The 27,253-nt window shown below is 45.3% G+C and overlaps 1 protein-coding gene and 1 long non-coding RNA gene across 3 annotated transcripts in view; both read right to left on the bottom strand.

Moving 5' to 3' along the window:
- Positions 1-27,253, bottom strand: part of LOC306930570 — a 133,900-nt gene that overhangs the window by 45,533 nt on the left and 61,114 nt on the right. The window lies entirely within an intron of this gene.
- The window catches only part of ninl (ninein-like), a gene marked incomplete at its 5' end in the record, with an annotated part of 85,500 nt that overhangs the window by 32,217 nt on the left and 26,030 nt on the right, over positions 1-27,253 (bottom strand). For both annotated transcript variants that reach the window (XM_079511598.1, XM_079511599.1), the window contains 5 exons: positions 2,828-2,964; positions 4,080-4,289; positions 13,186-13,359; positions 14,626-14,888; positions 21,289-21,340. In XM_079511598.1, the coding sequence (XP_079367724.1) occupies positions 2,828-2,964; positions 4,080-4,289; positions 13,186-13,359; positions 14,626-14,888; positions 21,289-21,340 (836 nt within the window). The remainder of the gene's footprint in view (positions 1-2,827; positions 2,965-4,079; positions 4,290-13,185; positions 13,360-14,625; positions 14,889-21,288; positions 21,341-27,253) is intronic.

The following is a 27,253-nucleotide window of genomic DNA, read 5'->3' as shown; positions in this document are numbered from 1 at the left end:
TATATAGAGTCTGGAACTACACCTCCTGAATGCTATATAGAGTCTTGAACTACACCTCCTGAATGCTATATAGAGTCTGGAACTACACCTCCTGAATGATATATAGAGTCTGGAACAACACCTCCTGAATGTTATATAGTCTGTAACTACACCTCCTGAATGTTATATAGAGTCTGGAACTACACCTCCTGAATGCTATATAGAGTCTGGAACTACACCTCCTGAATGCTATATAGAGTCTGGAACTACACCTCCTGAATGCTATATAGAGTCTGGAACAACACCTCCTGAATGCTATATAGAGTCTGGAACTACACCTCCTGAATGCTATATAGAGTCTGGAACTACACCTCCTGAATGCTATATAGAGTCTGGAACTACACCTCCTGAGTGCTATATAGAGTCTGGAACTACACCTCCTGAATGCTATATAGAGTCTGGAACTACACCTCCTGAATTCTATATAGAGTCTGGAACTACACCTCCTGAATGTTATATAGAGTCTGGAAGTACACCTCCTGAATGCTATATAGAGTCTGGAACTACACCTCCTGAATGCTATAATAGAGTCTGGAACTACACCTCCTGAATGCTATATAGAGTCTGGAACTACACCTCCTGAATGTTATATAGAGTCTGGAACTACACCTCCCGAATGCTATATAGAGTCTGGAACTACACCTCCTGAATGTTATATATAGTCTGGAACTACACCTCCCGAATGCTATATAGAGTCTGGAACTACACCTCCTGAATGCTATATAGAGTCTGGAACTACACCTCCTGAATGTTATATAGAGTCTGGAACTACACCTCCCGAATGTTATATAGAGTCTGGAACTACACCTCCTGAATGCTATATAGAGTCTGGAACTACACCTCCTTAATGCTATAGAGTCTGGAACTACACCTCCTGAATGCTATATAGAGTCTGGAACTACACCTCCCGACATCAGAGTAAGAAAGCTTATTTCCATTCACGAAAATATATTTCAAAATATCTTTACATTTTATTTTTTTAATTTAATTTTCTGCTAAGCAACAAGCTATACTGTATATACTTAGATGTTTTCTATTTATATTAGGATACATTTGCGCGACTGTAAAGACGAAACGAAACGGAAGTGGGGAGGAGGCTCCACTTCCGCTTTATATTTTACTCATGATAGCTCTTCCGTTGCTCCAGACTGTACGAAAGAAGCATTTGGAAATTGAGACTAATGTACCTCTGACTGGATAGCAACATCTCTATGAATATGCACAACATCATCGTGTGTAAGAGCAATACGCTCCATGCACATCCGCCATACTGGAAAGAAGTGTGTGTGTGTGTGTGTGTGTGTGTGTGTGTGTGTGTGTGTGTGTGTGTGTGTGTGTGTGTGTGTGTGTGTGTGTGTGTGTGTGTGTGTGTGTGTGTGTGTGTGTGTGTGTGTGTGTGTGTGTGTGTGTGTGTGTGTGTGTGTGTGTGTGTGTGTGTGTGTGTGTGTGTGTGTGTGTGTGTGTGTGTGTGTGTGTGTGTGTGTATTGTATTGTATTGTATTTGGAAGTCTGGGCCATGTCCATAAACTTGTGCTCAGGGGTCTGCAATTGGGTGGATTGCAAAAGACAAATGCAAAACAGTTGGCTAAATACTGTTCTGGCGTCTCAGCTATTATGGGCAGTCTGTCTATCTGGAGAAGGCGTTGTTTCATTTATCCCTAGGTGGCTAAAAAAAAACAAAAGAACATCCTGTCTAGTAGTGTCAAGTAATAGTATGTCATCAATGTGCTTTCTTTTTTTCCCTCTGTGTGTTAAAGGAGAATTCCATACTAGAAGGCTTTCTTACCTTTATTTGTAGTTGTTACGTCCACACCAAAGAGCTCCAGGTGTTATTTTGTGCAAAAGCGCATTATTGGCTATTTCCCCTACCATAAGCCCTCAATGAATTGCATTGAATTGCATCGAATTGAATGGGGCTATGCTAATTTGCTTATTTCCATCGCTCAAAAATCAATATTTTTTGTATATATCCTCTCTTCATAATGTAAATAGTATCCCGAGCGGCACACTTTTCTACTTATTTCAATGGAAATGAGCAAATTAGCACAAAAACCCAACCCCCATTGAGGGCTTATATTAGGGGAAATAGCCAATAATTCACTTTTGCACAAAATAACACCTGGACCTCTTTGTTGGGGACGTAACAACTACAAATAAAGGTAAGAAAGCCTTCTAGCATGGAATTCTCCTTTAAGCATGTGCAGCAGTTATATCTATGTAACCTAATTCTGATCACTGTTTGGGTCTATTGTATTATTGTGCAGATCCAAATAAAATAATTAAAATGTGTGTGTGTGTGTGTGTGTGTGTGTGTGTGTGTGTGTGTGTGTGTGTGTGTGTGTGTGTGTGTGTGTGTGTGTGTGTGTGTGTGTGTGTGTGTGTGTGTGTGTGTGTGTGTGTGTGTTATTAGGGCGGCTGTGGCTCAGGAGGTAGAGCAGGTTGTCCAATGATCCCTGGGTCGGCGGTTCGAATCCCGGCTCCTCCTGTCCACATGTTGAAGTGTCCTTGGGCAAGACACTGAACCCTACATTGCCTCCAATGAGTCGGTTGGTGTGAGCTTGCCACCATTGGTGTGTGAATGTGGGAAGTGAGGACGCTGACGTCGACTGTTCGCCGCTTCACCTCCCAATGTATGAATGAATGAACCATTGTAAAGCGCTTTGAGCACTTGGAAAAGCGCTATAAAAATGCAATTCATTAAAAAATGCAATTCATTGCGTGCGTGCGTGCGTGCGTGCGTGCGTGCGTGCGTGCGTGCGTGCGTGCGTGCGTGCGTGCGTGCACATACGTAAGGTGTGTGATCTCGTTCTTGTAGGTGATCAGTGCAGCTTGGTGGATCCCGTTCCCGCTGACCAGCAGCTCGTTGTCCAGAGCCAGCGTCAGGTCAGCCAGACACACACGCTCCTCTAGAGAGAAGTCCAGCGTCTGTGGAGCGCACACACACACACACACACACACACACACACACACACACACACAGCGTCAGGTCAGCCAGACACACACACTCCTCTAGAGAGAAGTCCAACGTCTGGAGCGCACACATGTACGCACGCACGCACATAGGAATCACATAACGTCACTTTAATTGATTCAAAGTGACAATAATTAGGTCACGACTCGACTGAAGATGCGAGGTCAAAACTCTTGTTTGGAATCGTTAGCCTCGGGGTAAAGCTTCCCGTGTCTGACTGAATATAGATATTGGTTTCGCTATCGCTCAACGTCAACTTCAATTCATTCCACGCGATGGGTATATGGGTCAAGTATGGGTATTAGTGCCGTTTTTCGTGCCGTTTTTATGCCGTTTTTTGTGTCGTTTTTCGTGCCGTTTATCCGTTTATGCTGGTGGGGGCCCCTCACTGCCAGCCCAGGTGAGTCAGTAGGATACGACAGCAGTGACAACGCGTGTGTGTGTGTGTGTGTGTGTGTGTGTGTGTGTGTGTGTGTGTGTGTGTGTGTGTGTGTGTGTGTGTGTGTGTGTGTGGGGAGGAACCGATTGGGGAGGAGAAGGGGGTAAAAGAAAAGCACAAAAACAAATGATGGTTCTGTGGCAGCCGACTAAGCTCATGACCCAACACTTAGTGTCTGGTTTCCTTTGGGTTCTGATGGTTCTGAGTTAATGACATTCCTGAACAGCAAAATAAAATGACTTCAGTCTGAGAATGTGTTAAATGTCTCTGGTCTGAAACCCTTCAACCATCTGCACGCACGCACACAGTGAGACAGACAGACAGACAGACAGACAGAGAGAGATGCAATGAGACAGACAGACAGACAGACAGACAGACAGACAGACAGACAGACAGACAGACAGACAGACAGACAGACAGACAGACAGACAGACAGACAGACAGACAGACAGACAGACAGACAGACAGACAGAGATGCAATGAGACAGACAGACAGACAGACAGACAGACAGACAGACAGACAGACAGACAGACAATGAGACAGACAGACAGACAGACAGACAGACAGAGATGCAATGAGACAGACAGACAGACAGACAATGAGACGAGCGCACACGCACACAGACCGACCTGCAGTATGTCTCGGCTGTTTCGGATGCCCTCCTCGGTCCAGAGGGTGATGACCCTCTCTGGGCTGGTGCACCCGGACCCATCGTCCAGCCGGCTCAGCAGCCTCTGTCCCACCGTGGCCGATAGGAGCGAGGGCGAGGCGCAGCGCCCCGCGTCCCCGAAACCACCACCGCCCTGCCGGGAGGCCGAGCGCACCGCCTCGTCAAACCCCTGGACCGGGAGGAGAGGTGGGAGTCAGTGCTGACGTTGTCCATTACAATTATGACGAAAATGTTTCGTCCACTAACATTTTTCCACTGACGAAAACTAAATAAAAACTAAGCTGTGTATGTGGGTCATGACCGGAAGAATAAGGTCACGAACACAATCGGCCAAAATGAGTTTTCGACGGGTGGCTGGCATCTCCCTTAGAGATAGGGTGAGGAGTTCAGTCACGCGAGAGAGAGACTCAAAGTAGAGTCGATGCTTCTTCGCCTGGAAAGGAGCCAGCTTAGGTGGTTCGGGCATCTGGTTAGGATGCCTCTCGGGCGTCTCCCTAGGGAGGTCCTCGAGGCATGTCCCACTGGGAGGAGACCCCGGGGGCAGACCAAGGAGGAAACACATCGACTCACTGGCCTTGGAACGCCTCGGGATCACCCAGGAGGAAGTTACTAATGTTGCTCTGGAGAGGGAAGTCTGGAGCACTCTGGTGGAGCTGTTGCCCCCGCGACCCGACTACGGATAAGCGGTTGAAGATAGATGGATGGAAGCTGTGATGACTAAGACTAAGACTAAATATGGAGGACAGGAGGAGAGATGAAAGACAAGTCACTTGATGCTTGGTTGCATGCTGAAAATAGCAGATCTACAAGCTTGCGGCACGTTGTGAGCTTGCAACTCGGCTATTTTCAGCATGCAGCCCACTGGGCACTCGTTGCTCGATACGATTTAATAATTGTAACATCAAAGGGTAACACACCTAAAGTCACAGCGCGGTGGTCACAGGAAGAGTAATAGGCACAGACATAATGAATAGCTTTATACAAAAAAATAAACATGGTAATGATTGTGACGATTATGACAATTATGCAAAAACAAATAATTGTGATTAGGCGATTAATCGATGATGTAATAATTGGATGCCAGGTGGATCTTTGATTTGCGTTTTGATTACAACTACAACCATCCCTGAACGGGTAGGTAAGAAAAGAAAAAAAAAGCTTATAAAAATCGGTTACTTTTGCTTATTTTAGGAAGCGTTTCAAACTACAGGTTCTAACTCTGAGTTGTAGGTTCCCCCCAAAAAATAAGCACCTCCTCCTCCTCCTCCTCCTCATCATCCTCCCGATGGGGTTCCAAACGAGGCTCAGAGAAGCTCATCTGAAACCGAGCCATGAAACCAATCCTCTGGGTTCTGCTATGGAACAACAAGACACCAATCCACTGTGTTCTGGTAGGAACAACAAGACACCAATCCTCTGGGTTCTGGTAGGAACAACAATACACCAATCCTCTGGGTTCTGCACAACAACAACAGGAACAACACAGGAACAACAAGAGTGGTCCGTAGATTCTTTAAGTAAAGTTTGGATCCAGAGCGATGTAGAGATCTATATGTGTAGGTTTAGATCCAGAGTACTGTAGTAGATCTATATGTCTGTCGTTTTAGATCCAGAGTACTGTAGTAGATCTATATATCTGTTGTTTTAGATCCAGAGGACTGTAGAGATATATAGGTTTAGATCCAGAGTACTGTAGAGATATATAGGTTTAGATCCAGAGGACTGTAGAGATATATAGGTTTAGATCCAGAGGACTGTAGAGATCTATAGGTTTAGATCCAGAGGACTGTAGTAGATCTATATATCTGTTGTTTTAGATCCAGAGGACTGTAGAGATATATAGGTTTAGATCCAGAGGACTGTAGAGATCTATAGGTTTAGATCCAGAGTACTGTAGTAGATCTATATATCTGTTGTTTTAGATCCAGAGGACTGTAGAGATATATAGGTTTAGATCCAGAGGACTGTAGAGATCTATAGGTTTAGATCCAGAGGACTGTAGAGATCTATAGGTTTAGATCCAGAGGACTGTAGAGTTCTATAGGTTTGGATCCAGAGGACTGTAGTAGATCTATATATCTGTGGTTTCAGATCCAGAGGGCTGCGGTAGACTCCACAGCCGGTGGTTGGTATGTACTGTATGTCTCAGAGCGCTGGGGGAACCGGTCCCACCGTGCCCTGGTTGGTAGGCGATGACTTACAGTGTAGTGGATAATCTCCCGATAATATATTACAAATACAAAGACACAAACATCTCTGGAAGCTCCAGTTAGTCCATGATGTACGAAAAACACAAGAGATGAATCCAGCCCAGAGATGCACAGGATCTGTCTGTCTGTCTGCTGCTAAATGCTGTACAACTTGAAAAACAATGTAACACAATCAAGCACCCACACCCCTCTCTCTCTGTCTCTCTCTAACTCACACACACACACACACACACACACACACACACACACACACACACACACACACACACACACACACACACACACACACACACACACACACACACACACACACACACACACACACACACACACACACACACACACACACACACACACACACACACACACACACACGGTTTAACTCTAGTCACACTGGTTGAATTCCCACAGACGGAGATTAAAAACGGACCAAAGCAGGTGATTTCACACACACACTTTGTTTCTCTGTTCGATGCTGTTAACTGTTAATCTGGCTTAGGCTGCTTTCTACTGGATTCATACCGCTCACACACGCACGCGCGTGCATGTGCGCACACAGCTATACACACACGCGCACACTTTCTGGGGTTTCATCTAAATAATATTATGCCTGATATGAAATGAGAAGTCAAACTGAAGTACTGAACTGTGTCTCATTAATCCTCTCTCGTACGGAGGGCCGTTCAGTGACTTCGACGAGCGCTTCCTAACTCCATCAATTTGAAAAAGAATCACCTGCACAGAAAGTAGCTCATATATTTTTTATATAACAAACTCGTTGCAGTTTGAAAGAGGATAATTCAAGCTTTCCCTACAGCTGCAATGTTGGTGAGTTTGACGTCGTTTAATACAAGCAGATCGGGCAAACGCAATTTGGATGAATGGGCTGTCACTGGATGGTATTGCAACTCTAGATTCATCCCATTATAAAAACATCTAGTGTTGCAAATTGCAGCTGTTGCAACACTAGCTTTTTTTTAACCGTGTAATGGGTTGAATCTAGAGTTGCAAGTTAAGTTGCAACACCAGCCATTGACAATCCATTTACCCAAACAGAAAAGTCCTGTCTGACAACATTAAACTCACCAACATTGCAGTTGTACAAAAAGCTTGAATTATCCCATACAGTATGTGCAAAGTGTTGTTTGTTTCATAAATATCCACCATAGACATATTATTATTAATTTTTCAAAGTGTTGGAGTTTGGAAGCGCTTATATATCACTCAACCGCCCTGTGTAGTACCACCCGTTTTGAAACTACCGGTACACATAAAGCAGGAGGTTGCATTACTGAAAACGAAAACTAGAAAGTAGCTCATAACAACATGTCTACGGTGGATCTTTATGAAACCAACACTTTGCAGACAGAAAGAGGATGATTCAAGCTTTCCGTACAGCTGCAATGTTGGTGAGTTTAACATCGTTTAATACAATCAGATAGGACTGTTCTGTTTGGATGAATGGGCTGTCAATGGCTGCTGTTGCAACTCTAGATTCAACCCATTATAAAAATCAGACCTGTCTGAAGTGAGTGGTACTGTACTGTACTGTACTGTACTGTACTGTACTGTACTGTACTGTACTGTACTGTACTGTACTGTACTGTACTGTACTGTACTGCACAAGCCCTCCTCCCTGGCCTGTGTGTGTCTGTGTGTTAGGCTGTGCAACAGTGACACTTGGTGGCGAACAAATGCTATAACGCTATTTCCGTGCTCGGACACAGGCAGGGACAGACCCAGGGACACAGCCACACACATAGCTGTCTATAGGAGTGGTTGCACCACTCAAAAATCTAGCCTTGCAAATTGCGGCTACGGCCAAATGTATACCTGGGGGGTCCTTGGCACAACAACACTGATTTAGAAGGAATTTGTAGAATGGGCCTCAGGTCTTAATGAGAGTGCTTACTGCTTACACCCTGCTTCTCACACAGCCAAACCAAAGCAAACACCAGGATTCTCATAATAACCAAGTTAATCTGTTACTACTGTGCATGTGCCACTCCAGTCTAACACACACAGCAAGCTCTGTGCAATGTGCATGCTACCAGCCAAGTAATCTCTCTGTCTCTCTCTCTGCACAACAAGCTCTGTGCATTAGTAGGCCTAATCTCTCTGTCTCTCTCTCTCTGCACAGCAAGCTCTGTGTGCATGCTCGCTCTCTCTTTCTCTGTATTCAGAGAGCAAGAAGCCATGTTGTGTTGTGTGACGTTTGTGTGTCTGAAGTGAAGTGAACATATACCACAACATGTCTGCCTCTGTAGAGGTAAACAACAACAACAACATCACCTCAGAGTACACACAATGTCTGCCTCTGTAGGGTAAACAACAACAACACCATCACCTCTAGTGGACAAGAGATCCAGTATAAGTCATTTTACACTTGGTTGCATGCTGGAAATAGCCAATCTACAAGCACACAACGCGTCACATTGTGGGCTTGTAGATCACCTATTTTCAGCAAGTGTAAAAACATCATTACGGCGGCGTCAAGGCCCGCCAAAATAAATTTTAGTCGACTATAAAATCGTATGACATTTAGTCGACTAAAAGTAGACCAACACTAAAAACATTATCCCAGGTGACGAAAATGTGACTAAAACTCAATTAAAACTTATTCAAGAGACTATATGACTAAAACTAAAAATCAAAATCTGCTGTCAAAATCAACACTGGGAGAAACAACAACATCATCACCTCAGACAGAAAATGTCTGCCTCTGTAGGGCAGACTCCTGTGTTTCCTGCCGCTCCACGTCAACAGGCCTGAGGTGCAGATCAGGCCTGAGGTGCAGTACATTCTGTCTGTTGTTATAAAACTCACTATTTGTGTCAGTAGTTGTGTTATTGTCACTAGTGTCAGTGCTTTTCTTCTGTCAGTATATTTGTCCTCTCTCTGGAGCAGCGTTGCCAGTTTCAGAGAGAAATAAGCGGCCATGGTCGACGAAAAACAAGCCTCAAAAAAGATATTTGTTTTGGGCTTCTTTCGGTTTATTAGGGACCAGTTGGTCTTCAAAGCTTTTCATGTCAAGGACCCCCTAAATGTATACGTGCATTAGGCCACAGACCCCCATCTGAAATGATTCTGTACCAGGGACCCCCATACAAGATATGCAGCGTTAAAAATTAGTAAAGTGTGAAAGAATGTCAACTTCTTTTTTAAATGGCTGATGTATATAGGGAAATTCCGTGCCGTGATATTTTTTTCTAAGTGTTGGAGTTTGGAAGCACTCGTTTTTATTAACGGCTCTTGCTGCTGCCTCCTGCATTATGTGCAAATTCGAAACAGGTGGTACGCATGGGGCCGTTCAGTGACTTTGACACTTGGATCCAACACTTAGAAAAATAATCACCTGCACAGAATTTTAATTTCTTGACAGAAAGGCAACCATTAGACCACGGACCACCATAACTCTGAAAGTTACAGCCACAGCATACAGTAAGGGTCCATTTGGTTCCTAACTATCCATCATTTATCTGGGGACCCCCTGGAACCCCCTCAAGGACCCCACTTTGAGAACCGATGCGTTAGGCCGCACGAGCACTGCTCGTATTTGAAAATAACTGATCCACAAGCTCACAAGAGACGCACGCGTATAGAATCGAAAGAATTGTGAACAAAAGTGACATGTTTTGGAAACATTTTTAACACAACTCTGGTAATGGGGTCCCTGGCACAAAATGCAGTTCAAATCAAAAGATTTTTGAGAACCACTGGTTTAAACAACATGGAATAAAGCCCAAATAATCAACTACACCCAAACAAATGCAAAGCTGCAACTACAAATAATTACAAGCAATTTTACAGAAAAAACAAGCCCAGAGTTGCTTATAATAAGCAGATCTGGCAACACTGCTCTGGAGCTGCAAGGCCTTGCCCCACAGCATGCTGGGTAAAGCCTGCCCATTCACTCCTGTATGTCACTTTCTTGATTGACAGCATCAGTTCAGAGACTTCTGATTGGCCAGAGTCGATGAATCGGTGGTTCTCTCTGAAGGGAATTGCATTTTTAACTGGAATTGAACATTTTCGTCTGAAAACAAAAACACATCATTTTGCAGAGCATGGTGTCTTCAACAGGTGGTCTGGGACCACTAGGGGGGTCGTCAGAGTTACTACAGGGGGGGCGGGCCGCCAAGTCTGTGTGTGACGATAGATATATCTTATAAAAGTCCTTAACTAGTCACTTCACTGTCATTATGGGGGAGGGGGACCCCTCCAAAATCATGTGGGGACCCCCCTGACGGTCCCGACCAATAGGTTGAGAAACACCTTTTTTAGGCAAATAGGAGTCGAGACAATAGAGGGTATGCACATGCATAAAGCGAGTGGCAAATCGAGTGGCAAAGTGAGTTTAAAGTTGTTTTAAGGTCATGTAATGCAATCATGCAGTCTAGAGCGTTGTTGCAGTCCTGCCCTCTTTCATGACCGGAAGAGAATTTCACATTCCAAAAAAGCTGTTTATTGTCATGAATTGTCACCATCCGAGTTGTCTTTGTCCGAAGCTTTAAAGGTCTTTAAATAAATACTTTATGAAACATCTATGGGAAAAAAATAATGGGGAATTCTCTTCCGGGCTGCTCGTCGGGGGCGGGACTGCAACGATCTATAGGACTTTACTGTGTGGATGTATGGGGCTGTCAATCAGATAGGACTTTACTGTGTGGATGTATGGGGCTGTCAATCAAATAGGACTTTACGGTGTGGATGTATGGGGCTATCAATCAGATAGGACTTTTCTTTTTTTTTTAATGGTTTTTTTTGTGGCTTTCGCCTTTATTTTATATTTTTTATGGAGGGACAGACAGTAGGCTGACAGGAAATGGGGAGAGAGATGGGGGGAAGACATGCAGTAAAGGCCGTCGGGATTGGGAGTCGAATCCGCGGCACACTGCCAGACTGGATTACCAGCCAAGGTGCCTGGACCACTGAGCCATGGCCCAGGCCAGATAGGACTTTTCTGTGTGGATGTATGGGGCTGTCAATCAGATAGGACTTTTCTGTGTGGATTTATGGGGCTGTCAAGGCTAGAAAGTAGTTTTCTTTGCCACTCAGTAGGCGTTCCCGGCACTTCCGTGTATGATGATGATGTCACACGCATACCCTCTAAATTCTCAGATGGTGATGGTATGCTTTATGTTAACATGATGATAACATTGAGCAGGGCTGGACTGGGACAAAAATTCGGCCCGGGCATTTTCGCGTGAATTTGGCCCAGACCGGCCCACCACAACCAGCGCGCAGATAGGCAACATAATATTATGTGGCCCCCCCCCTGCACTGCACCGCCGGGGGGGGTCAGGGGGGGCGCTACCCCAGAATGGCAGCACGCCCGGACCTTTTCTGGTGGCCTTCCGCCTATTGGCCTGCCTGACTGTCAAAAAAAAAAAAAAAAAAAAAACATTTTTTTTTTTTTTTTATCATGGCGGCCCCCTACGGTCGCGGCCCACCGGGCAAATGCCCGGTATGCCCGGTGGCCAGTCCAGCCCTGACATTGAGTATAAACACTCAATAACACTCAAGTTCTGCCGAGAGCACAGAGCAGAAATCACAGTTAATACTGTGGGCTGCTTCGAGGACAAAGTGAACCATAACAAGTCAAGATAGGCTATTTAACACAAACTACAGTGGAGACATCCAGGCTCCCACACAGCCACCAGATATCACTATGAATTATACAAGCATCATGAGTGAGTGACGGCAAAACACAGAAAGGTCAGATATAATCAACCATGTATTTTCTTCCTCACTCCCCCCCCCCCCCCCCCTCCATTTACAGTAATCATCGGGTGAGGGGAGGGGGACTTTGAACCGAACCTTCCGGGCCAAAAAGCACGCTCGTCCACAAACCAGCGGTGGAGCGAGCGAGCGACCGGCGGTCGTCCTAAAGGTCAGAATGTTGACCACACGACCACAGCATCCTGGGATGGGTCGTCTCCCTGGCAACCAGCCACCACTGCTACAGTGTCTCTCATGCAGTGGCGGAGACAGAAACTACTCACGTTTAGTGAAGACCTGAGGCCGATTCCACAAAACCTCTGCTCTTAGTCTTGATAAATGATACATTTTCTGGAAAAACGTATCAGTGGTGCTCAAACATTTCCATGTCCTTTCATGACCCCTAGAATATATTGGCTGCGCACACTCCCCCCCCCCCCCCCCTCAAGCATTATAGCTATTGAAAAATAGCAGATCTAGAAGCTCATAGGTTGTAGATGAAACCAGTTTCATTTTACACTCTCAAGAATTCAATTATTGTTAAACATCTGCATTACGTAACGCCAAGAGCGCCCTATACCGTGAAAACACTGAAAACACGTGTCTTGACGTGTCATTGACAGTGTGGGCCATGGTAAATAAAATAAAAAACATGACGTGAATACAAGCGAATACAAGCGGCCGAAATGAGTTGTCTTCGATGGGTTGCTGGCATCTCCCTTAGAGATAGGGTGAGAAGTTCAGTCAAGCGAGAGAGACTCGGAGTAGAGACGCTGCTTCTTCGCCTGGAAAGGATCCAGTTTAGGTGGTTCGGGCATCTGGTTAGGATGCCTCTCGGGCGTCTCCCTATAGGGAGGTCCTCGACGCACGTCCCACTGGGAGGAGATCCCGGGGCAGACCAAGGTGCAGATGGAGGAAAAACATCGACTCACTGGCCTTGGAACGTCTCGGGATCCCCCAGGAGGAAGTCACTAATGTTACTCTGGAGGAGAGGGAAGTCTGGAGCACTCTGGTGCAGGGAGCTGTTGCCCCCACGACCCGACTACGGATAAGCGGTTGAAGATGGATGGATGGATGGATGGATGGATGGATGGATGACGTGTGTGTGTGTGTGTGCGTGCGTGCGTCACTGACCTTGTGTAATGACGACCCGAGGTGGTCCGAGGGTCTCATTGGTGTGGAGGAGAAGACGGGGGCGGGACCAAGATGATGCTCCGCCCCCCAGACGACCTGCTGGAACTGAGCGAGGGTCACCCTGCCGCCAGCAGCGCCCCCCTGTGACAGCTGTCGGAACAGCACATCCACATCCTGCACACAATACACGCACGCACGCACGCACGCGCACACACACACACACACACACACACACACACACACACACACACACACACACACACACACACACACACACACACACACACACACACACACACACACACACACACACACACACACACACACACACACACACACACAAAACTCCCCCTTTTAATCATCTGAAATGATATAGTGTTAAGTCTACTTTTAGTCAACTAAATTCCATAAGATTTTAGCCGACGATTGTGTCGCCAATTTATTTTTATTTTGGCAGGCCTTGAAGGCATCGTAACGGCTGATTTTACACGCTGAACACCCAAGCGCAACCAAACCATAAAATGATCTCTTCTCCACCAGTCTCTCCCGAACATTTTATTCCACTTTATATTTGTTTTATAAATTGTCAGTATATTTAGTCATAGTGTCAATCATCGTTTATTTGGTTTTTATATAGTTTTCGTCAGTGAGAACATGCATCTTTCGCCATAGTCTTAGGCCACTTTTACAAGATCACGGTCTAAAGAAGAAAACGACAAAGTTGCGTTGCGTTCTCATTCTTGAGGGGCGCGCGCCCCTCCTATATGCAGCTTTTTCCCCACACGTCTCATATTTGCCATTGAAATGTGTGGCAACACAAACATTAAAAGCCATTGACAATGAAGGGAAAATGTACGTCATATGTAGACGAGCAAATCGTCTAACCAATCACATGAATTCAGTTGTTCATGAGATGATGTATGATGATGTATAATGATAAGAGCGCCCCCTCACTTCACACGGGTGTGATTTTTATTCAGCCTTCAACACAGAGACGCGACAGTGCCTGAAAACGCTGTAGTGTGCATGCCAGGTGGCTAGGTGGCGCTGTAATGACTGAAAACGCTGTAGCGTGCATGCCAGTTGTTGTCTGTAACTCTGAGAGTGTACAAATGGAACCAAATGGACCCTATCAGGTCCATTTGGTTCCATTTGTACACTCTCAGAGTTACATTAACATTGATTTTACAATATAAATTGAGGGTTCCGGAGATAGAAATGTCATTAAATGGGGTCGGTAGCCTAATGCATGTCAAACTGGGGGGTCCTTGAAATGTAACGGGTTGAGAATCACTGCTAGAGCCGTACAAATCTCCTCTTATGGGGGTCCCTGGCATTATCTCTTCAAATGGGGGGTCTGCGGGCTAATTTGGAGGTCCTTGACGTGGACAAAGTTTGGGAACCACTGCCTTAGTGGTCTACGACGTCAGCGCACTGCACCTGCGTGTTGAGGAGGTGTTGCAGTCCCAGGTGTTCCCAGACCAGCGCCAGTCCCTCCCTGTCCAGACCTCCTCCTCCTCTATCCTCCTCCTCCTCCCGGCCTCCACCCATCTGCTCCCACGCCTCCCTCAGCTGCTCCTCCGTCACCTCCTGCTGGGGGGGAGGAGGGGGAGGGGGAGGGGGAGGGGGAGGAGGAGGAGGAGAGGCACCGTCCAGAGCAGGAGGAGATAGGAGCAGAGAGGAGGAGGAGCTGTTCTGTGGACCTGTCCGAAGAGGAGAGACGAGAGAAGTACAGATGTCAGTGTACACTGCTGCAGTAAGTTAAGTCGCCCAAGTCCATTTTATTTGTTTAATATTAGAGCACTTCTCACAGAGGCCCCTTTTCCACCGGTTGGTTCCCAATGGGAACCGGTTCAGTTCTTTTTGGTTCTTAGTCCATGAGCCAGAGCTCCAAAATTGGTGGGAAAAACTAGACCTATATTAAATTGTTTATAGGATCAATACAAGTAAATGAATACATGATAACCCATCCACAGTAGTAGCCTTTTCATATTTTCTATTATTTTGCACATTTTCCTACATAATGCCTCATTTGCATATTTCAAAATGTAAAATTTGTAATACAATAAATCATTGTCCTCGTGTAAGTATATCAATTGGGGAAGTGTCATGGTGATAACAATCTAATATAGGTATGGTTTTGCCCACTCAATTCATAATTAACGTTCTAATTTTGGAGCTCTGGCTCGTGGACTAAGCCCCAAAAAGAACTGAACCGGTTGCTTTAAAAAAAAAGTGCTTTACATTTACATACAGTGAGATTAACAAGAAAACAAGGTATTCACCCATGAAGATCGGGATTTTAGATTTTAACCACTTTAACCCCATTTTATACTTTTTTTGAGGGGCGCCCCTCCAACGCGGAAATGTGGCAGCCTAGTCTATGGACTTTGTGCGTGTCCCGAAAAGGCACCCCTCCCTGATGTGCAGGTTGGTGCCTTGCATGGTTTCCTCCGCCATTGGTGTGTGTGTGTGTGTGTGTGTGTGTGTGTGTGTGTGTGTGTGTGTGTGTGTGTGTGTGTGTGTGTGTGTGTGTGTGTGTGTGTGTGTGTGTGTGTTGGCCCTATATAAATACACCATTTACCATTTTTATATACAGCAACTTATGTTTCTCTGGAAACTGTTGGGATTTAGAAGACAAGATTTGTAGAATCGGGCTCAGGTCAAATACAGGAAAATGGTATGGGATAATTAATTGTGAAAATTATCCCTGAAAGCCTGTTGGATGGTCATTGTCACATGACTTATAAGACCATTTGTACCTGAAGAAAAAAAAACAGTTTTACATGTGTATCTTCTGTGGCGCGGTTGTGAGTGAAACCGGAGCCCCTCAATCTGTGATTCAAATTTAAGAGTTTAATTTAAGTTAAGAAGTAAATCAGAGGTTCCTGGAAATAAGGCCCTCCCACAGACTCCTGTCCCTGTTGCCTGTTGCCCTGTTTCTCAAAGCTCCACCAGGGGCCCAAATGGACCCTTACAGGTCTGTAACTCTGAGTGGAATGGAACCAAATGGACCCTTACAGGTCTGTAACTCTGAGTGGAATGGAACCAAATGGACCCTTACAGGTCTGTAACTCTGAGTGGACTGGAACCAAATGGACCCTTACAGGTCTGTAACTCTGAGTGGAATGGAACCAAATGGACCCTTACAGGTCTGTAACTCTGAGTGGACTGGAACCAAATGGACCCTTACAGGTCTGTAACTCTGAGTGGAATGGAACCAAATGGACCCTTACAGGTCTGTAACTCTGAGTGGAATGGAACCAAATGGACCCTTACAGGTCTGTAACTCTGAGTGGACTGGAACCAAATGGACCCTTACAGGTCTGTAACTCTGAGTGGAATGGAACCAAATGGACCCTTACAGGTCTGTAACTCTGAGTGGACTGGAACCAAATGGACCCTTACAGGTCTGTAACTCTGAGTGGAATGGAACCAAATGGACCCTTACATGTCTGTAACTCTGAGTGGACTGGAACCAAATGGACCCTTACAGGTCTGTAACTCTGAGTGGAATGGAACCAAATGGACCCTTACAGGTCTGTAACTCTGAGTGGAATGGAACCAAATGGACCCTTACAGGTCTGTAACTCTGAGTGGAATGGAACCAAATGGACCCTTACAGGTCTGTAACTCTGAGTGGAATGGAACCAAATGGACCCTTACAGGTCTGTAACTCTGAGTGGACTGGAACCAAATGGACCCTTACAGGTCTGTAACTCTGAGTGGAATGGAACCAAATGGACCCTTACAGGTCTGTAACTCTGAGTGGAATGGAACCAAATGGACCCTTACAGGTCTGTAACTCTGAGTGGAATGGAACCAAATGGACCCTTACAGGTCTGTAACTCTGAGTGGAATGGAACCAAATGGACCCTTACAGGTCTGTAACTCTGAGTGGAATGGAACCAAATGGACCCTTACAGGTCTGTAACTCTGAGTGGAATGGAACCAAATGGACCCTTACAGACAGGGTCTTTAACTCTGAGAGTGTACACATGGAACAAAATGGACCTATAATGATTTTGTACACTCAACATTTAAATTAACGGTTTCCAGTATAATTTATTTCAGTGACTCTAAATCTTTGACATTTCAAGAACCCCCCCTAATCTGACATGCATTAGTTCACACGCACCGCTCAAGTGTGATGTTTGTCTGTCCACCGGTTTCTTCGGTCCAGTCGAGCCCCACCAAACCGAAATGTAGCTCTAGCATAAGTTCAATAACTCAACCCCCGTCAGCCGCAAGGAGCGATAGTTCAGCGACCGCCACCGTTCACCACCATTCTATTTGGTTGTAGAAGAAGAGCGCCTCCTTGTCTCCCCAAAACAGCAATAGCGAAGGTGGTCGCGCTGATCGGACAAATCACTGGCTAAGAGTCTTTAGAAGCATTCATATTTTAGATGCGCGGTCACGGGGAGTTGCTATTGAGCCACTAAACACAGTCGCTGTATTTATCCAGCGCGATTTGAAATGGAATACTCTTAAAAAGGACTAGAAAGGCCTCATCCACCACCTTCGTCTTTTTTTAATGCATTGAGGCTGAAGGGAAAGCAATCTAACATGGAGCTGCTGATCGACGAGTGCTTTGATATGCTAAATAACACGTTAATGGCGTCGTTGGCGGTGCAGGATTTCATTGAAAAGGCGTTAAAGAAGTCGTTAGCCTGGAATGAGATAAAGGCGGAGTCTAATCGCCTGATTGGCTGACTGCAATTTGGCTATGGAAGTGCTCACACTTCACGCTGAGATTGACAGCATGCTTGCGAAGCGTCTCCAGCAGTAAAGATGACAGTGTGTGTGAAAGAGAGAGATCTTCCATCTCATTCGGCGCCACAGCGCCATCTGGTTGAGGGCTCAGAGCGCCATACATGTATTTTCAATGGTGAGCAAATGAATTGGTTCAGAACCCTAAACCTTGGTTCGGAAGTGTAACCAAAGAAATGGCCGCCGGTTCTGTGAAAGCACCAATGGTTCCAAGAACCTAGAACGGAACCAGTTCCAGAACAAATGTTCTTTTGGTGGAAATGGAGCCTTTGAAATGGATTCTAGGGACTCTCTGGGTTCCTTTAGGGGGGTTCTAAATTGACCCTTTCAAGTCTGTAACTCGGACAGTATATAAATGGACCTGCTAGGGTCCATCCAGGGACCCTAGTTAAGGGAAGGCCTTGCAAATTAAAAGTTTATTTATAGACTCCAGTAGGTGTTCTCCCTATTGAAAGCTTATATGTTAGATGTTTAACAGTCGAATCGCCAAAACCTTGCGTTTAGCAACAACTTGTGTAGCTCCGGGTAGCTCAGTCGGTAGAGCTCTCGCCTTCAGACCACAAGTTCATGGGTTCGATCCTGGCCACCGCCAACTTAGCGTATGAGTAGCATGGCTTGGGTGCGGAAAGCCGTGCGGTGAGTACTGGGAGCTGATGGTAGGTGTGGCGCTCCACCTCAGAAACCCATCTCCCAGGCATCTAGCACAAACAGGGACAGACTCCATCTCCCAAGGGGTCTGTCTATAGGGCATTGTAACGGGGACAGACTCTAACACATTGTAACGGGGACAGACTTGGGATCTAGGGCATTGTAACGGGGACAGACTCCATCTCCCAGGGGTCTATAGGGCATTGTAACGGGGACAGACTCCATCTCCCAGGGGTCTATAGGGCATTGTAACGAATGTAACGGGGACAGACTCCATCTCCCAGGGGTCTAGCGCATTGTAACGGGGACAGACTCCATCTCCCAGGGGTCTATAGCGCATTGTAACGGGGACAGACTCCATCTCCCAGGGGTCTATAGCACATTGTCATGGGGACAGACTCCCCGCGTGTTCCCGGGCGATACCCGACAACAAGCCACTCCCGACCTACTGGTCGATCCAGTGCGGTGTGCGGCTCTACCACTACACCTCGGCCACCTTCCTCCTGCACATGGGACATATCTTCTTGTTGGAGGTGGTCTTCCAGTACCTGTCGACACACTCGCTGTGGTAGGCGTGAGCACACGGCAGCACGCTGAGGCACTCGCCCTCCTCGTACTCCTGGAGGCAGATGGCGCAGCAGTCCTCCTCGTCGGCGCCGCAGCCTCCCCCCGCCTTGTACTGGCGCACGGACAGCTTCCTCCTCCTCGGCTCCTTGTTGTTGCCGCTTCTCCGCGCCAGACCGATCATGACACTGGTGCCGATGCCCAGCACGGTGAAGACGAAGAGGTGAAGAGCGATGTTTGTCATGAGAGCGAGCTCCGTTCGTTTCATTTGGCGTTTTTTTGTTGTTGTTTATGCTCGGTTTGGCGAACGCTCGTACGTTTGGTTGTCTGGTTCCTCTGTCTTTCCAGCCACCCTTTCTGCTCTTCCTTTCTCTGCGCCTTCCCTCCCTCTTCTCCCCCGAAAACTATACGAATGCTGGAGCTCACGCAAAAAAAGGAACTCGGCCCACCTCTTTACGCGAGCAAACCTGCGATGCGACAATACAGACTCTGATTCTAGTATTGATTCCGAGTATCGAGTGATACTGGAGTCTCTACTGACAGAACGTACATGTACATGACCATATCCTCTATTTAACCACTCGTCTGCCAAAAACAACTAAACTACGACAACTCTGGAGAGTGCATTTCATTCCACTGTGGTCTTTTAGTAGCACTCTACCACCTTCTCTTGGTGATGTCATCAATATACTGTGTCGTACACGGCACGCCCAAATATGGAGTTCTATGACTCAGTGGTTCCCAAACTTTTCAGTTGAAGACCCAAAAACTAAATTAAAGATGTTTCCCCCGGTATAAAATACTACTCAAATGAGGACTGGTTGTCCGAGTTTAGTGATGTCCGTTAAGAACTTAACCGAGATGTCTAGATCCCTGACACAACCACATCTGGTATTAGCAATAAAGAGAATTTAATGTTTGTGTTGGCACCGTTTACATCACCTAGTCAACATCAGTTAGACTTTAATATATTAGCGCCCCTCACTTCACACGGGTGTGATTTTTGTTTTGTATTTATCCAAAATTAGTTAATAGCACAGGCTCTTCACATACCAGAGCATGTCTGACAAAAATGTCAGAGCTGAAATCGACATGTAAATTAATATATTTCATGAATATATTAATGCTTAAACATGTAGCTAGGTGTAATGTTAGAGCTAGCAACCTTAGCATTGCTAACAACACCAGAAGTTCCCTGCAACATTATGCAAAGTTGCGGAAAAATTTCTACCCGATGGTTTTGGAAGGTATCACTAGTCTGTTGGCCAGTACTTTTTCCGGCACTGGTTGTTGCGGTAATGATTGGACGTCTAGGTCATAAATATGCAGGTTGTCACAAAGTGCAGTAATGTCCCTCACACACAATATGAAGGCTGGGGTTCAAGTGGTTAATCAGAGAAACCGCTTCAAACTGCAATTATTATAATATAACAGTGGTTTTTTATTTTCATATCAATGCCCATTATTTATTTATTCAACGTTTGAGCCACGGACCACCATTTCATGACCTTTAGCCTCTCCGACCCAAAACGAAAGAATGTTTTGTTGTCGTTGGATAGGATTTTGTCCACTAAGTATAAGTAATGCAGATGTTTAACAATAAGTTAACTCTTGAGAACGTAAAATACATTTTACGTTCTCAAGAGTTAAAGATCTATAAGGGTCCATTTGGTTAGCAACTCTCCATCTCCATGTTTATAATTTTCTGAAAAACCAATAAAAACCAATATTGAAAGCAACTCTCCATCATTTAGCTGAGGACCACCTGGAACCCCCTCAAGGACCACTGGTTGAAAACCACTGATATATAATATTTGTAAATAAAAGCGTGACCTACCTTGAGGCTGGTAGTGTGTGTGAGTGGTTACTGGTCATTATATAATAATAATAAATAAAAGCGTGACCTACCTTGATGCTGGTAGTGTGTGTGAGTGGTTACTGGTCATTATATATTAATAATAAATAAAAGCGTGACCTACCTTGATGCTGGTAGTGTGTGAGAGTGGTTACTGGTCATTATATATTAATAATAAATAAAAGCATGACCTACCTTGAGGCTGGTAGTGTGTGTGAGTGGTTACTGGTCATTATATAATAGTAATAAATAAAAGCGTCACCTACCTTGAGGCTGGTAGTGTGTGTGAGTGCCCGGCTCTTCGTCAGACTTCAGACTCTGCAGAACAAACATACCAACGGAGGAGATCAATTAACACGACTCGAACGCAACTAAACACAGACCTTCAACACAACCGCATTTAGACAAACACTGTGCATGTGTGTGTGTTGATGTAGATGTGAGTGCGCGCGTGTGCGCACGTGTGTCTGTGTGTAACTAACTAGTCTGTAATGCACTAGCAGAGTATGCTAACGTGTGTGTGTTTGTGTGTGTGTGTGTGTGTGTGTGTGTGTGTGTGTGTGTGTGTGTGTAGTAGTAGCCGATGAAGTGTGTGAAAGTAAATGCTCCTACAAGCGTGAAATTCAGAACATAATGTGTGTGTGTGTGTGTGTGTGTGTGTGTGTGCGTGCGTGCGTGCATGCGTGCGTGCGTGCGTGCGTGCGTGCGTGCGTGCCTGCGTGTGTGTGTGTAATCATAACAGACAGAACAATAGAAGGACCATAAGGAATTCCAGCCAGCAGACATTATTTCTGCTGGACTGAACAGAGACAAGTCACAGTTCAGCATGCTCTCACGTGCACGCGCCCACACACTCGCGTGTGTGCTCCCGCTGCTGTGACATGCCCTCGTGCAACACACACACACACACCTCCCATTTGAAAATAATATGCCAGGGACGCCCATAAGAGAATATGTTCAAGGACCCCCAGTTTGACATGCATTAGGCTACGGACGCCCATTTAATGGCATTTCTGTCTCTGGGACCCCCATTTATATAAATACTAAAATAGTAAAGTCAATGTTAATTTAATGACACTCTGAGTGTCATACACTCTGTGTCTGAGTGTCAAGATAAATAAATACATATCACACACAATGCATACATAACTCTGATCGAGAGTACATTCAAGTAGTCTAATTCACCTTTAGCTAAGCCCCGCCCTCTCCCACTTAGACACTCCCACTTGGACACTTTCCAGCCAGGCACATTCATGCCAATGTAAATATCATGGATTTTACACATTAAATACTGGTTCATTTTTGGAACCAGACCTTCAAAATCTCTTCCAAATCCATCAACAAGGCCTGCCGTATGCACTGGAAAAATATGTGTGTGACATTTTTTTTTTAAACTATTGGTGGAGAGGTTTGTCTAACCCATGTTATGCTTAGCTGTGATTGGACCATTGCAGTTTGGGGAGGGGCTTAGCCTATAGGTCAATTGTCAGGCTAGAGACTAGAGAGTGGAGGGCAAGAGTGAGAGAAAGAGTGAATGTCTGTACTGTATTTCCGAGTGAGAGAGAGTGAATTAATGTTCGTCCTATCCATCCTATAGACCGCAGTGGTTCTCAACTTTTTCAGGCCACGACGACCCAAAATAATATTATTCGGACACAGCAAGCGTCTCTATGATTATCAACGGTCTGGGGTGAGATCATAGTGCAGATGTGGATATTCGGGAGTACTCAAAGAAAGGGCCACTTCACCCCTTTTGCAACCAGATATTTAAAGGACCAAGCAGTTCTGAAAGAACTTGGTCCTTTTTTGAAATTGCTATTTATTTTCTTCCGCCAAAATAGCAGTTCTGGCTGAACCGTGCAGTAGTTTTTTGCGAAATTTGGAGATATGGTAGAGGGCCATGCCAAACGGTGAGGATTGCGAAGCCCACAACCATTGGCCAAAGGGTGGCGCTATATTGAAAATGCAAACTTTGACCACGCATAGCTCATGAACCGTTTGACCGTCGGCAATGAAACCTCGACACACATATGCGTCTCCTCATGCCGAACAAGTTCTGCGCTGTTACTTTTGACCTCTGACCTCTAGATCACCCGCCATTTTAAATTATATGAAAATCAATTAAAATGCATCTCCTCCCAGGATCTTTGATCAAAATGCACGAAAACTTCTACACGTGAACTTTGGACCTATACGGACATGGGAAAGTATAGTACGTTTTTGTAAGTGAAAAAATTAAGGTTTTATGAGCCAATGAAAATTGCCGTTTTGTGAAATTCTGTCTTTACTTTGATCTGTTGTAGTGCCTGTGGCTTTGCTGACCTCTGCTGGTCTAAAGTGCCTCACCTGTCAATCACCTGAGCCACACCCTTAGTCAGCTGTGCTTGATTAGTTGCAGGCTATATAAGAGGACTTGTGGCCAGCAGCTCACCCAAACTGAACAGTTGTGTTCCCTTTTTGTTGCTGTTATTAGTTAAGTTTCAGATGGGCTGGTCGTAAGTACTGTATTCTTGTCCATCAGTCCCTGTTTTGCAATGCAGGATTTTAAATAAATGTGTAATATCTTTGTAAACTTTTGATCTGACTTTGTGTCCTTTTATGTTAGCCCTTGGTTGAGCCAAGTTTAAAGGGCCGTAACAATGCTAGAAACTGATTTGTTTAGTGAGAAACATGTATAAAGAACTTGATCCTGATCAAATCAGGTTCTTTACTCATGAATTGATAGATTATTTGATGTTGTACAACAGTGATTTTGAAACAAAGACTGATTTGGACACCTGGCCTTTCAGTTCAGGTTTTTTGTGTCCTGAAAGGATTCCCTTGCATGGATGGTTCTGGTACCGGATGGTACCCAGACCTGGCGAGCCGACCCGGAACTCTGAATCCCCCCCTTCACCCACAAATGTGGTAATCTGGTTCTCCAAATTGTACAAAGAGACTGCTTTCCATGACCTGAATAGGAACTGAACGGGGACTTTTCAATTCAACAACTTAAAGTGGGCCCCATTTGTTTGTTTTTCATGAATGTTCAAAGCTGTTTATTTTCTGTGAAGTTTAATAATAATTTTTGAGTTAACCTTTAATTCCTGTTTCCGACTCATTTCATTGGTTTTCACTCACTCATTGAGCTCCTCGTCTGAATCTGGTACATTTTCTGGTTTATATGCAGTCAATTAATTTATCTTTACCCACCTTTTTCTCAAGTTTAGTCTTCCATGTTTCTTGTGCATATTATTCTTATTGCCTTCCTGCTTGGTCCGGCCTTATCGCTGCTTGCAGCGATCCTTTTCTAGTATTTTAATTATGTTTGGGAGACACTTTCCTGGGGTTTTCATGTGGGTAATATCTGCTTTTAGATATTTTAGTATTTCAAAGTGTCCATGATGTCATGGACACTGGGCTCACTTCCTTCCTGGACTAAATGGTAAATGCAAGTGCATTTATATAGCGCCTTTATCCAAGGCGCTTTACATACACCCATTCACACACCCATTCACACACCGATGGCGGCAGAAACCATGCAAGGCAGTGACGGCTGTGATAAGCAACCTACTGCTGTAATAATCAACCCACGGCTGCAATAAACAACCTACGATTGCAATAAGCAACGCGCGGCTGTAATAAGCAACCCACAACTGCTTTTTTTTTTCATCGCTTTTTTTCATCGCTTTTCTTTATCACTTTTTTTCATCGCTTTTTTCATCGTTTTTTTTAATCGCTTTTTTTCATCGCTTTTTTGTAATAAGCAACCTACGGCCGTAATAAGCAACACAGGGCTGCAATAAGTAACCCACGGCTGTAATAAGCAACCCACGGCTCAGATGCACCAACCTGCACATCAGGAGCAATTGGGGGTTCAGAGTCTTGCTCAAGGACACTTCGACACCAACACTGGGGGAGCCCGGGGTCGAACTGGCAACCTTGCGGTTACCATCCAGCCACCCTGATCCACCGCCGCCCCTACTGTGGCTACTGTGTATATAGAACCTAATCCAATGCTAAAACAGTACAGTAGTAAACAATATGACTGTTGTGTATATAGAACCTAATCCACTGATAAAACAGTACAGTAGTAAACAATATGACTGTTGTGTATATAGAACCTAATCCAATGCTAAAACAGTACAGTAGTAAATAAACAATATGACTGCTGTGTATATAGAACCTAATCCAATGCTAAAACAGTACAGTAGTAAACAATATGACTGCTGTGTATATAGAACCTAATCCAATGCTAAAACAGTACAGTAGTAAACAATATGACTGCTGTGTATATAGAACCTAATCCAATGCTAAAACAGTACAGTAGTAAACAATATGACTGCTGTGTATATAGAACCTAATCCAATGCTAAAACAGTACAGTAGTAAACTATATGACTGTTGTGTATATAGAACTTAATTCAATGATAAAACAGTACAGTAGTAAACAATATGACTGTTGTGTATATAGAACCTAATCCAATGATAAAACGGTTCAGTAGTAAACAATATGACTGCTGTGTATAATAGAACCTATTCCACTGCTAAAACAGCACTAAACATCCCAAAAGACACGATTCTGTCATTGATTGGCGTTAGACGTGGAGTTGCCGCTCCCCGCTATCGACGACACAAATGAACAGAACAGAAAATATTTAGTGAGATAGTTTGGTTAGAAGACTCAAATCTCCTTAAACCAGCAGTGATGACAGAAGATGATGGGCTCGCCTTGCACGGTGTATGAAACTCCTCTTGAATTATTGAGCATGCTTTGTTATGTAACTGTTCATTCAGCAAAGCCTTTTATACTGGAGCTGTGCGTGCGTGCGTGCGTGCGTGCGTGCGTGCGTGCGTGCGTGCGTGCGTGCGTGTGTGCGTGCGTGCGTGCGTGCGTTATCTTTGGGGCCAATGCAGAAAGATATTAGGGGGTAGAAACCATTCGGATATTTAAAAAAAACTGAATATAGCCGATCTACAAGCTCACAGCGTGTCCTGGTGTGATGCATTGTTAGCTTGTAGATCTGCTATAGTAGTATATTTATTTTATTTGTATGCATGTAGTGTGTGCATGGTTGCAGTGAGCTGGTCTCAGTCTAATCCTCTGTCCTCATCCACAGGGCAGTGAAACAATCATTATTATTACTAGGACACACACACACACACACACACACACACACACACACACACACACACACACACACACACACACACACACACACACACACACACACGTGTCAGTCAGCGTGTGTCCTAGTTTACAGCCCACAGCCCCAACCCAACATGTATTTTTACCAGCTCAGTGGCCTTGTGGTCAGAGTGTGCGCCCTGAGACTGGGAGGTCGGGGGTTCGATCCCCGGGCCGGGTCATACCAAAGAGTCTGAAAAATGGGACCCAGTGCCTCCCTGCTTGGCACTCACCACCAAGGGTTGGATTGGGGGGGTCAGTCCCTGCTTGGCACTCAGCACCAAGGGTTGGATTGGGGGGTCACTCCCTGCTTGGCACTCAGCACCAAGGGTTGGATTGGGGGGTCAGTCCCTGCTTGGCACTCAGCAGCAAAGGTTGGATTGGGGGGTCAGTCCCTGCTTGGCACTCAGCAGCAAAGGTTGGATTGGGGGGTCAGTCCCTGCTTGGCACTCAGCACCAAGGGTTGGATTGGGGGTAAGTCAGTCAGCTCAGGGCTGAGCTGACTGACGGTAGGGCTGCCCGGGGCGACGCCCGGGTAGTTCGAAGACGCACGCAAGCCCGGCACAGCCATTCACAGTTTTCGCACCTCGCTAACCTCGCTAACAAAACCTGTGTCACAACAGGAATGACCGTGGATGCATATCAATGGTGACGGCCGGGTTCATGGTGTCGAGTCGACCTGCTAAGTATAGTCTACTGTAGGTGTTCTGTTTGAAGAAGTCAAACGATTGATTTACAGAATATTGTGGGTTAATATTAGGTCTACATTTAATAGGTCATGTCAATCGGTGATCGCTCGCGAGCACGTGCGCACAACAAAAATCCACAGCACATCGCTGGGTTAAGTCTCTTGTACATCAAGCTGCCTCACACTACAGAACCAGGAGATGAGGCTCCTGCCCCTATGGGCCTCATGGCTACAGAACCAGGAGATGTGGCTCCTGCCCCTATGGGCCTCGTGGCTACAGAACCAGGAGATTAGGCTCCTGCCCCTATGGGCCTCATGGCTACAGAAACAGGATATTAGCCTGTTTTAAGGGATTGTGACATAAAAAAAAGTTTTTG

Source organism: Electrona antarctica, assembly GCF_951216825.1.
Source record: "Electrona antarctica genome assembly, chromosome: 10".
Taxonomy (NCBI): Eukaryota; Metazoa; Chordata; class Actinopteri; order Myctophiformes; family Myctophidae; genus Electrona; species Electrona antarctica.
Note: the sequence above shows the minus strand (reverse complement) of the source record. Positions and strands in the feature narration are given on the sequence as shown.